This window comes from Salvelinus alpinus, chromosome 2 (genome assembly GCF_045679555.1).
Source record: "Salvelinus alpinus chromosome 2, SLU_Salpinus.1, whole genome shotgun sequence".
In the NCBI taxonomy this organism is placed as follows: Eukaryota; Metazoa; Chordata; class Actinopteri; order Salmoniformes; family Salmonidae; genus Salvelinus; species Salvelinus alpinus.
In genome coordinates this window covers 87,287,342-87,300,071 of record NC_092087.1, presented here as the reverse complement: position 1 = coordinate 87,300,071, position 12,730 = coordinate 87,287,342, and the positions used below count along the sequence as shown (strand labels likewise).

At 39.9% G+C, this 12,730-nt stretch overlaps 2 protein-coding genes across 2 annotated transcripts in view; both read right to left on the bottom strand.

Moving 5' to 3' along the window:
* Positions 1 to 12,730, bottom strand: part of LOC139568065 (B-cell receptor CD22-like) — a 35,782-nt gene that overhangs the window by 3,149 nt on the left and 19,903 nt on the right. Inside the window, exons 2-5 of the mRNA XM_071389760.1 lie at positions 7,798 to 8,061; positions 7,508 to 7,598; positions 7,346 to 7,400; positions 7,015 to 7,250 (exon numbers count right to left, since the gene is read on the bottom strand). Coding sequence (XP_071245861.1) covers positions 7,015 to 7,250; positions 7,346 to 7,400; positions 7,508 to 7,598; positions 7,798 to 8,061 — 646 coding nt within the window. The remainder of the gene's footprint in view (positions 1 to 7,014; positions 7,251 to 7,345; positions 7,401 to 7,507; positions 7,599 to 7,797; positions 8,062 to 12,730) is intronic.
* Positions 1 to 12,730, bottom strand: part of LOC139568062 (hemicentin-1-like) — a 72,792-nt gene that overhangs the window by 52,298 nt on the left and 7,764 nt on the right. Inside the window, exons 4-11 of the mRNA XM_071389756.1 lie at positions 11,987 to 12,205; positions 11,512 to 11,832; positions 10,336 to 10,572; positions 9,903 to 10,118; positions 9,397 to 9,765; positions 9,067 to 9,285; positions 8,648 to 8,911; positions 8,167 to 8,430 (exon numbers count right to left, since the gene is read on the bottom strand). Of these exons, the coding sequence (XP_071245857.1) occupies positions 8,167 to 8,430; positions 8,648 to 8,911; positions 9,067 to 9,285; positions 9,397 to 9,765; positions 9,903 to 10,118; positions 10,336 to 10,572; positions 11,512 to 11,832; positions 11,987 to 12,205 (2,109 nt within the window). The remainder of the gene's footprint in view (positions 1 to 8,166; positions 8,431 to 8,647; positions 8,912 to 9,066; positions 9,286 to 9,396; positions 9,766 to 9,902; positions 10,119 to 10,335; positions 10,573 to 11,511; positions 11,833 to 11,986; positions 12,206 to 12,730) is intronic.

Here is a 12,730-nt window from a genome sequence, read left to right as displayed (position 1 = left end):
GGGTCATAATCCTCCCCCAACAGGGCAATGTCATGACAATAGGGAATAGGGTACCATTTGGAACACAGACAGCACAAGTTCCTAAAAACCATCATCACATCACTCCCTCATTATAGACATGTCAAAGGAAATGACATCACTAGTGGTCACTAGGGGTCAACTGTTTTGTTTATTGATGACATCTCCTACAATAAGCAGCAGCATATGAATGACCTTATTGTAGAATATGCTCACCGGGAGGCAGCACTGGGGAGGTTGATTTTCCAACAGAATATTGCACATCCTCGTCCTGTTTCTGGGGTTAACTTCTCTAGGGTAGGGGGCAGCATTTTCACGTTTGTATGAAAAGCATACCCAAATTCAACTGCCAGCTACTCATTCCCAGAAGATAAGATATGCATATTATTAGTAGTTTTGGATGGAAAACACTCTGAAGTTTCTAAAACTGTTTGAATCATGTCTGAGTATAACAGAACTTATTTTGCAGGCGAAACCCCGAGGACAAACCATTCAGATTTTTCTTTTTTTTAGGTCACTCTCTTTTCAATTGGTTTTCATTGGGAAACCAGATTTCTAAGCAAACTGCTTGCAGTTCCTACGGCTTCCACTGGATGTCAACAGTCCTGAGAAATTGGTTGAGGTTATTCCTTTGTGTAATGAAGAAATACGGCAATCTTGAAGTCGAATCACTCTAGGTGTCCTGTTAGATTGAAGCGCATGACCAGGAGGCATGCTACATTTCGTTTTAATCCTGTATTGAACACAGATCATCCCGTCTTCAATTTTATCGATTATTAACGTTAAAAAATACCTAAAGTTGTATTACAAAAGTAGTTTGACATTTTTGGCAAAGTTTACAGGTAACCTTTGAGATATTTTGTCGTCCCGTTCGAGCAAGTTGGAACCTGTGTTTTTCTGGATCAAACGCGCCAAATAAATGGACATTTTGGATATATATCGACGGAACTAATCAAACAAAAGGACCATTTGTGATGTTTATGGGACATATTGGAGTGCCAACAACAGAAGCTCGTCAAAGGTAAGGCATGATGTAACGGCTGATTTCCTCCTCTTCGTCTGAAGTAGCAGGGATCAGACCAAGACGCAGAGTGGTAAGTGTCCATGTTTTAATATAATCCACTGAACACGACAAAAAATACAAAATAACAAAGTAACCTAACCAAAACAGTCCCGTGTGGCATGAACACAGACACAGGAAACAAACACCCACAAACCAACAGTGAAAACAGGCAACCTAAATATGGTTCCCAATCAGAGACAATGCAAAACACCTGTCTCTGATTGAGAACCATATCAGGCCAATTGACAAACCTAAACATAGAAACACATAGCATAGACTGCCCACCCCAACTCACGCCCTGACCATACTAACTAAAGACAAAACAAAGGAAAATAAAGGTCAGAACGTGACACATTCATTATATTTTTATTTCTGCGTTTTGTGTCGTGCCTGCAGGTTTGAAATATGCTTTTCTCTCTTTGTTTACTATGGTGCTGTACTCAGATAATGTTATCGTATGCTTTTGCCGAAAAGCCTATTTCAATTCTGACATGTTGGCTGGATTCACAACCAGTGTAGCTTTAATTTGGTATATTTCATGTGTGATTTAGTGAAAGTTTGATTTTATAGTAATTTTCATAGTAATTAATTTGAATATGGCACTCTGCAATTTCTCAGGCTTTTTGCGAAGTGAGACAGTAGCGTCTCGCCTAAACTCCGATTTTTGGATATAAGTATGAACTTTACCGAACAAAAAATACATGTATTGTGTAACATGAAGTCCTATGAGTGTCATCTGATGAAGATCATCAAAGGTTAATGATTAATTTTATCTCTATTTCTGCTTTTTCTTACTGCTCTCTTTAGCTGGAAAAATGGCTGTCTTTTTCTGTGACTTGGCTCATACCTAACATAATCGTTTGGTGTGCTTTTGTCGTAAAACCTTTTTGAAATCAGGCACTTTGGCTGGATTTACAACAAGTGTAGCTTTGAAAAGGTGTGAAATACTTGTATGTTTGAGGAATTTAAATTATGGGATTTCTGTTGTTTTGAATTTGGCGCCCTGCAGATTCACTGGCTGTTGACAAGGTGGGACGCTACCGTCCCACATAACCTAGAGAAGTTAAAAGGCTGAATAACACTAAAGGGAGAAAGTAAAGGCACTATGTGTAATCCTTGAATTAGTAGTAATATTATAATCTGATAATGGCATGTAGGAATCTTATAATTGCCTACAGTATTCTGTACTTATAATTTTTGGGAAATAATGTATACAGTCGAAGTCGGACGTTTACATACACCTTAGCCAAATACATTTAAACTCAGTTTTTCACAATTCCTGACATTTAATCCTCGTAAAAATTACCTGTCTTAGGTCAGTTAGTATCACCACTTTATTTTAAGAATGTGAAATTCTGAATGAATGATTCATTTCAGCTTAAATTTCTTTCATCACATTCCCAGTGGGTCAGAAGTTTACATACACTCAATTAGTATTTGGTAGCATTTCCTTTAAATTGTTTAACTTGTGTCAAACGTTTCGGGTAGCCTTCCACAGGCTTCCCAAGTTTGGTGAATTTTGGTCCATTCCTCCTGACAGAGCTGGTGTAACTGAGTCAGGTTTGTAGGCTTCCTTGCTTGCACACGCTTTTTCAGTTCTGCCCACATATTTTCTATGGGATTGAGGTTAGGGCTTTGTGATGGACACACCAATACCTTGACTTAGTTGTCCTTAAGCCATTTTGACAACACTCTGGAAGTATGCTTGGGGTCATTGTCCATTTGGAAGACCCAATCTTTAACTTCCTGACTGATGTCTTGAGATGTTGATTCAATATATACACATCATTTTCCATCTTCATGATGCCATCTTTTTTGTGAAGTGCATCAGTCTCTCCTGCAGCAAAGCACACCCCCAACATGATACTGCCATCCCCATGTTTCATGGTTGGGATAGTGTTCTTCGGATTGCAAGCGTCCCCCTTTTTCCTCCAAACATAACAATGGTCATTATGGCCAAACAGTTCTATTTTTGTTTCATCAGACCAGAGTACATTTCTCCAAAAAGTACAATCTTTGTCCCCATGTGCAGTTGCAAACTGTAGTCAAGCTTTTTTAAGGCGGTTTGGAGCAGTGGCTTCTTCCTTGCTGAACAGCCTTTCAGGTTATGTTGGTATAGGACTCGTTTTACTGTGGATATAGAAAAGTGTGTACCTTTTTCCTCCAGCATCTTCACAAGGTCCTTTGCTGTTGTTCTGGAAATTGCACTTTTCGCACCAAAGCACGTTCATCTCTAGGAGACAGAACGCGTCTCCTTCCTGAGCGGTATGAAGGCTGCGTGGTCCCATAGTGTTTATACTTGCATACTATTGTTTGTACAGATGAACGTGGTATCTTCAGGTGTTTGGAAATTGCTCCCAAGGATGAACCAGACTTGTGGAGGTCTACAATTTTTTTCTGAGGTCTTGGCTGATTTATTTAGATTTTTCCATGATGTCAAGCAAAGAGGCACTGAGTTTGAAGATATGCCTTGAAATATATCCACAGGTACACCTCCAAATGACTGAACTTGTGTTAGTTAGCCTATCAGAAGCTTCTAAAGGCATGACATCATTTTCTGAAATTTTCCAAGCTGTTTAAAGGCACAGTCAACTTATTGTATGTAAACTTCTGATCTACTGGAATTGTGATACAGTGAATTATAAGTGAAATAATCTGTCTGTAAACAATTGTTGTAAAAATTACATGTGTCATGCACAAAGTAGATGTACTAAGCGACTTGCCAAAACTATAGTTTGTTAAAAATAAATTTGTGGAGTGGTTGAAAAACAAGTTTTAATGACTCCAACCTAAATGTATGTAAACTTCCCACTCTAAGTGCGCCACCAGTATAATTGTTCCAAGGAACTAGAGGGGAGAGGAAACCCACCTAGATGAAAGAACTTAGATTTGGAAACAATAGTGGAGTAAAGCCGAGAGGATATGGTTATTATCATAAAGTGGAGGGACAATGAAACTTGTATAAACATGAAACTGATAAAAGGAGTGGGCTGAGTCGCTCAATGAGCCAACTTGGCTTGTTACATTGTAATAAAGTCTATTTGAATTCACAGGCTCCGGTATCTGTGAGATATTATTGAACCAATATTTCCATTTGGAAAATTTGACTGTAATTATATCCACCCGATTCCTACTTACAAGCAAAAATTTAAGCAGGAAACACCAGTGACTCGGTCTATGAAAAAGTGGTCAGATGAAGCAGATGCTAAACTACAGGACTGTTTTGCTAGCACAGACTGGATATGTGTCCGGAATGATTCCGATGGCATTGACGAGTACACCACATCAGTCACTGGCTTTATCAATAAGTGCATCGAGGACGTCGTCCACACAGTGACTGTACGTACACACCCCAACCAGAAACCTTGGATTACAGGCAACATTCAAACTGAGCTAAAGGGTAGAGCTGCCACTTTCAAGGAGCGGGACTCTAACCCGAAAGCTTATCAGAAATCCCGCTATGCCCTCCGATGAACCATCAAACAGGCAAAGCATCAATACAGGACTAAGATTGAATCGTACTACACAGGCTCTGACACTCGCAGGATGTGTCAGGGCTTGCAAACTATTACAGACTACAAAGGGAAGCACAGCCGAGAGCTGCTCAGTTACACGAGCCTACCAGAGAGCTAAATAACTTCTATGCTCGCTTCGAGGCAAGTAATACTGAAACATGCATGAAAGCATCAGCTGTTCCGGACGATTGTGTGATCACGCTCTCCGCAGCCGATGTGAGAAAGACCTTGTTAGGAATTTTGTTAATAATAACTAAAACAATTTCTAGATTTAGATAAAACTATAACTAATTGAACTCTGCACGCCTAGTGAAAAGAGATTTGTGCTGTGGGTTATAAAGTAAGCAAAAAGGGTCGTTAAACTATGGTTGAACTGACCCAACTTAGCCCTGAGATGTTTAGATAAGGCAGTGAGTAACTTTTTAGGTCTTCCATTATCTTGAGTTGTAATAAATTATAGTGAGCCTTCAGGAGAATAGATTATATTGTGTGTCATGTGTGTGCGCTGGGAAGTTGGAATTAACTTTTGAACCTGTTTGATATTGGTCAGGAGGAGGAGATTTATTCTGTAACCTATGACATCATATCTTGTATATAAACTGTTGTTTATGGTCAAATGGTAGCGTGCTCCGAGAATAAATACTATTATCTCATTTTAATAAGACTGTATCCTGTCTATTTTATGTTAATAAGTATCTTAAAAATTCTTATAAATAGACAGATTGATTTTAATTAATGAGTACATGAGAGGAATTATTTAATTCCCTTAACAGACCTTTAAACAGGTCAACATTCACAAGGCCGCAGGGCCAGACGGATTACCAGGACGTGTACTCCGAGCATGCGCTGACCAACTGGCAAGTGTCTTCACTAACATGTTCAACTTCTCCCTGTCTGAGTCTGTAATACCAACATGTTTCAAGCAGACCACCATAGTCCCTGTGCCCAAGAACACTAAGGTAACTTGCCTAAATGACTACCGACCCGTTGCACTCACGTCTGTATCCATGAAATGCCTTGAAAGCCTGGTCATGGCTCACATCAACACCATTATCCCAGAAACCCTAGACCCACTCCAATTTGCATACCTCACCAACAGATCCACAGATGATGCAATCTCTATTGCACTCCACAATACCCTTTCACACCTGGGACAAAAGGAACACCTATGTGAGAATCCTATTCCTTGACTACAGCTCAGTGTTCAACACCATAGTGCCCTCAAAGCTTATCACTAAGCTAAGGACCCTGATACTAAACACCTCCTTCTCAAACTGGATCCTGGACTTCCTGACGGGCCGCCCCCAGGTGGTAAGGGTAGGTAACAACACATCCGCCACACCGATCCTCAACACGGGGGTCCCTCACGCGTCCATGCTCAGTCCCCTCCCTGTTCACTCATGACTGCACGGCCAGGCACGACTCTAAAACCATCATTAAGTTTGCTAATGACACAACAGTGGTAGGCCTGATCACCGATAACGATGAGACAGCCTATAGGGAGGAGGTCAGAGACCTGGCCGTGTGGTGCCAGGACAACCACCTCTCCCTCAACGTGGTCAAGACAAATTGTGGACTACAGGAAAAGGATGACCGAGCACGTCCCCATTCTCATTGATGGGGTTGTAGTGGAGCAGGCTGAGAGCTTCAAGTTCTTTGAAGTCCACATCACCAAAAAAACAAACATGTTCCAAGCACACCAAGACAGTGGTGAAGAGCACACGACAAAACCTATTCCCCTTCAGGAGAATGAAAAGATTTGGCATGGGTCCTCAGATCCTCGAAAGGTTTTACTGCACCATCAAGAGCACCCTGACTGGTGTCAGAGTAAGGCCCCAAAAATGTTCAAAGACTCCAGCCACCCTATTCATAGACTGTTCTTTATGCTACCGCACAGCAAGTGGTACTGGAGCGCCAAGTCTAGGTCCAAGAGGCTTCTAAACAGCTTCTACCGCCAAGGCATAAGACTCCTGAACAGCTACTCAAATGGCAACCCAGACTATTTGCATTGCACCCCCCCTCTTCTTTGCTGCTGCTACTTGCTGTTATTATCTATGCATAGTCACTTTAATAACTCTACCTACATGTACATAATACCTCAATTACCTCGACACCAGTGCCCCTGCACATTGAGTCCTTACAGGTACCCCTGTGTATAGCTCCACTATTGTTATTTGCTCCTGCTCTTTAATTATTTGTTATTCTTATCTCTTACCTTTTTTAGGTATTTTATTAAATCTGCATTGTTGGTTAAGGGCTTGTAAGTAAGCATTTCACTGTAAGGTGTAAGGTGAAACAACACCTGTTGTAAGGTGAAACCTGTAAGGTGAAACAACACCTGTTGTATACAACACCTGCTGTATTCGGCGCATGTGACACATTTTTTTTTTTGATTCGATTTGATTTGTATATGCTCACTCGGTGGCAGAACTGGGGAGGTTGAATTTCACAGCAGCATATTGGACATCTTGGTCCTGTTTCTGTGGTTGATGCAGCTGGACGGTGGAGTACAGAGGTACTTCCTGGTTTTTGGAGTGAGAGAAGTGGAAGCTGGCGTAGTGAACATCATCCTGGTCGTATGTGGACTCTGTCTGTGCTGCCGTAGGGTTCATGACCATGTTTGAGATGTTGTCATACACTGGACTAGAGTCTCCCTGATGGGGTGAGAGGACAGACAACTTGAGGAGTGGAAATGTCCCACAGAGAACACACAGTCATCGCAGTCATCTTCTGATAATAACAGACTCACCTGTCCATCGTCTGCTGTGTCTCTTGTGTCAGAGATGGATTTGGAGGCCTTCTTCCTGTTTTTAATTTAATTAATTAATTAATTCTTGAAAGAATGAATCATTCAACCAATGATTAAAGTAAGTTAATAAAAAAGGTAAATAATATTTAAAAGATCACTCACCTGAACCACATGAGTCCAGAGAGACAGAGGATGAGAACCAGAACAACCACTATGATTCCTACAGCTGCAGTCACAACTGAGGACTGTTTCTCTAAAAGATAATGTAGATGATACGAGTGCTGACATGTTATAAACTGAAAATAAACGTAGTACAGGACAATAATACAATGTTTGTTAAGGGATCTCATCTCAATGTATATATAATTAAAAAACATTATAAGCCAAATTATAATTATTAATATTAGTTTGAAACGTCATTTTGTATTGAAATATTGAAGATGAAACTTCACCTGGTAAAATGATCATCAGAGCTGTAGAGTTCCTAGATCCTCTTCCATTCCAGGCCTCACAGTGGTAATGTCCATTGTCCTTAGACTTGAAGTTACTTATGTTGTAGATCTGTCCAAATCCATTTAGAAAAGTCTCATTTTGAAAGTACCAGGTGTATTTGTCTACAGGTGGGTTGGCATCACTGCTGCAGGTCAGAGTCACTGAACTGCCCTCCACTATTTCACCAGAGGGACTGACTGACACTGAGGTGTTCTTTGGACCATCTGGTGAACAACATGTAACAAGATTGTAAATAGTGTTTTACTTGTGATTGAAATATGAATTTAAATTTGATCCTCTGATCAAAAGATGAGGTTAGGTGTACTAACACTGAACGTCCACAGACACAGAAGAAGAGTTGAGACGTCCATATTTATTCTCAGCCTCACAGTAATATTCTCCGCTGTCCTCAGAGCTGATGGTCGTGAAATTGTATGTCTTTTCAGATCCTGTCAGTGAAGCTCCATTCTTCTTGTACCAGGTGTATTTGTCTACAGGTGGGTTGGCATCACTGCTGCAGGTCAGAGTCACTGAACTGCCCTCCACTATTTCACCAGAGGGACTGACTGACACTGAGGTGTTCTTTGGGCCATCTTTTGTCCAACCGATAGGATAGTAGCATATTTACGACAGTTGTATATTTACAAATGACATGTCATGTCAAAAATATATTCTCTGTTAAGTCAGATAACTATCTAAAACTCTGACACCAAACATTAACAAATACAAATTTGGAGAAATTATGTAATTAATTTAATTGCAATTGTTTTGCTACCTTAGCATTCAAACACTGAGCTGTACTTTACTCACACTTCACATTCATGTTTATGGTCCTAGACCTGTCTGTCCCCATCTCATTCTGGGACTCACAGTAGTACTCTCCAGTGTCAGATGACTGGATTTGACTGAAGACATGCTGTGGTCCTGTCATACTCTGATATTCACCTCCATTCTTCTTGTACCAGGTGTATTTGTCCACAGGTGGGTTGGCATCACTGCTGCAGGTCAGAGTCACTGAACTGCCCTCCACTATTTCACCAGAGGGTCTGACTGACACTGTGGTCTTTGGTTTATCTGATGTAAAAGACAAACATTCTGTTAAAGTAAAATTAGTAATGAGTAAGAAAAGGCTTTATGTTTTGTAATGATTGATACAGCAAGACATGTCTCTTTTGCCTGAATGCATGATACTTGCTAAGTAGAATACTGGACTATTGTACTGTACTCACACACTGCAGGAGAGTGGAGATCCTCATGGCCTTTCACAGCACAGTAGTAGCTGTCTACAGCATTAGGGAGGACTGCATAGAGGGACATCTTCTCAGTTACAACCTGTCCGTTCTTGTACCAGATGTAGGTGGGGTTGGGGCTGTCAGTCAGAGTACAGGTGGTGCTACAGGTCAGTGTCTTCTGTCCCTCTGCAGCAGGAGTCACCTTCACCTGCAGACCTGAAACAATATGTATAAAACCACATACACCTCTGTGTTAACAGGATGGTTAATTTATTTGTTTCTAGAATTCAAAATGATTTACTGTTGTATCATACAGGGTAGTATTACCTGTGACAGACAGAGTTGTTCCTGGGAAACTATGACCCCATTTAAAGTTGTATGTTTTAAAAGTGAAGCGATACTCAGCTGAGTCCTCCTCTCTCAGATCTGTGATTCTCAGGATGCAGGGATCTTTATATCTCCATCTCTCTTTGTCAGGGTACTTCACACGACCTGCATACCCTGGGTCTCTGGTTAGGTCCTCAGGTATCGACTTATCCCTCCACCTAGATCTCTGATTAGTGCTAAACCAGAGTGATGATGTGACAGTATGATAACCACTGTCGTAAGTACAGGAAATGTCCACTGTTGACCCCTTCAAGACACAGATTCTCCTCTTGGTGTAAGTCACTCTGCTGCAGCTCTGACCCTGAACACCTGAAACACAGTGACGTAACAAAAGGTCAACTGGATTGTATTCTGACTTCTTCCTAGAAATGCTAAAGGTTCTCATAGTGAAACCAACACACACAGGTTATACAGTATGTTCAATGATTAATTGAGTAAACACTCACAGACTGCAGGAGAGTGGAGATCCTCATGGCCTTTTACAGCACAGGAGTAGCTGTCTACAGCATTAGAGTAGACTGAATAGGGGGAAGTGTTGTCAGTTATTATCTGTCCGTTCTTGTACCAGATGTAGGTGGGGTTACCAGTCAGAATACAGGTGGTGCTACAGGTCAGTGTCTTTGATGTTGCCCGCCGTGTTGGAGTCAACTTCACCTGAAAACCTAAATGAAAGAGGAGTAAAAACAGAGTACATTTTTTAGAATTAATGCTTAATTTCATGACTCTTCAAAACTGTATACTGTGCTATGCAGTGTTACCTGTCACAGTCAGAGTACAGAGTATGTAATGATGAATATTGATAGATAAAGCAAAACCCTTCTCATTGACCTTAAATAATTGATACTTCCTAAGTAGAATCCTAGTTTCATTCATACTCACAAACTACAGGAGAGTGGAGACCCTCTTGACCTTCAACAGCACAGGAGTAACTGTTCACAGAAGAATCCCAGACAACCAGCAAATTACTAGAGTGTTGTTGGGAAGTTGGCTCATCTAGACGTTGTCCGTTCTTGTACCAGATGTAGGTGGGGTCGGGGTTGTCAGTCAGAGTACAGGTGGTGCTACAGGTCAGTGTCTTCTGTCCCTCTGCAGCAGGAGTCACCTTCACCTTCAGGTCTGAATGAAGAGAGAATAAAAACATTAAAGTACAACCCTCATCATTTCCACCTACTACTACTGGAGATAAAGTAGTTACAGTATATCATGATGTTCTGTAAGTGTAGTACTACCAGTATATCATAATGTTCTGTAAGTGTAGTATTACCAGTATATCATAATGTTATGTAAGTGTAGTATTACCAGTATATCATACTGTTCTGTAAGTGTAGTATTACCAGTATATCATAATGTTCTGTAAGTGTAGTATTATCAGTATATCATATTGTTCTGTAAGTGTAGTATTACCAGTATATCATAATGTTCTGTAAGTGTAGTATTATCAGTATATCATAATGTTCTGTAAGTGTAGTATTACCAGTATATCATAATGTTCTGTGAGTGTAGTATTACCAGTATATCATAATGTTCTGTAAGTGTAGTATTACCAGTATATCATAATGTTCTGTAAGTGTAGTATTATCAGTATATCATAATGTTCTGTAAGTGTAGTATTACCAGTATATCATAATGTTCTCTAAGTGTAGTATTACCAGTATATCATAATGTTATGTAAGTGTGGTATTACCAGTATATCATAATGTTCTGTAAGTGTAGTACTACCAAGTATATACACATGTGATGTAAGTATAGTGCTACCAAGTATATACAAATGTGCTGTAAGTGTAGTATTACCAGTATATCATAATGTTCTGTAAGTGTAGTACTACCAGTATTTCATAATATGCTGTAAGTGTAGTATTACCAGCATAACATGATGTTCTGTAAGTGTAATATTACCAGTATATCATGTGCTGTAAGTGTAGTATTACCAGTATATCATGTGCTGTAAGTGTGGTATTACCAGTATATCATAATGTGCTGTAAGTGTAGTATTACCTGTATACAATAATGTTCTATAAGTGTAGTATTACATGTATATCATATGTGTAGTATTACCTGTGACAGACAGAGTTGTTCCGGGGAAACTATGACACCATTCAAAGTTCCATTTTTTATAAGTGAAGCGATACTCAGCTGAGTCCTCTTCTCTCAGATCTGAGATTCTCAGGGTGGTGTGACTTCTCGTCAGGGCCCGACCTAAATACTCTGGGTTTCTGGTTAGGTCCTCAGGGCCCAATTTATCACTTCTAAACCAGAATGTTGATATGGTGGAATAATAACCAACATAAGTACAGGATATGTCCACTGTTGACCCCTTCAAGACACAGATTGTCCTCTTAGTGTAAGTCACTCTGTTGCAGCTCTGATCCTGAACACCTGAAACATAAAGAGGGCATTATTTACACAGTGGAATATTGAGCTTCATTAATCCTGTGATACAGTTTTGTTAGACAACTCTGAAGCTGTTTAGCAGACAGAATAATTATATCTGAAAAGTTATACTAGAATACTGAGTTGAATTCACACTCACACACTGCAGGAGAGTGGAGATCCTCATGGCCCTTTACAGCACAAGAGTAGCTGTCCTTAGCATTAGGGAGGACTGAATAGGGGGAAGTCTTCTCAGTTACTATCTTTCCGTTCTTGTACCAGGTGTAGGTGGGGTTACCAGTCAGATGACAGCTGGTGGTTCTACAGGTCAGTGTCTTCCACTGTGACCGATGTATAGGAGTCACCTTCACCTGCAGAGCTGTAGTAGATAAAAACATTAAAATCCTGAATCACCTGTTCTCTAGTTTAATCACATGATGCAAGACATTCTCAAACAGATCAATAATATTACTTCATACTATGTCTGTCAAATGATATGAATGTTTTATTGAGTTAATCGCATAGCTTTCTGTACTTAACTACAACTAATAGCAATTTTAGAAATTGTTCAAATGGAGTTATTTTTTTTCATACAAAACACAGTTAAATAACATTGGAATCTTGATTTTGGACGAAGTAACGGTTAGAAAATAGGTAATTGAACAAACTTTATTTAACCTCAATGTCCACTTGTTTTTACATCGTATTGTTGATTTTAGCTGTATAGATCACGGATTTTGGATATTTTCTGTGTAATTAAATGCTTTCAAACAATGTGATTAATCACAATAAAATTAAATAGTTCACTGAAATTACACAAGCGAACTGTAACACCCTTTTTTTCAATTTTCGCTAAAAATGACATAACCAAACCTAACTGCCTGTAGCTCAGGACCTGAAGCAA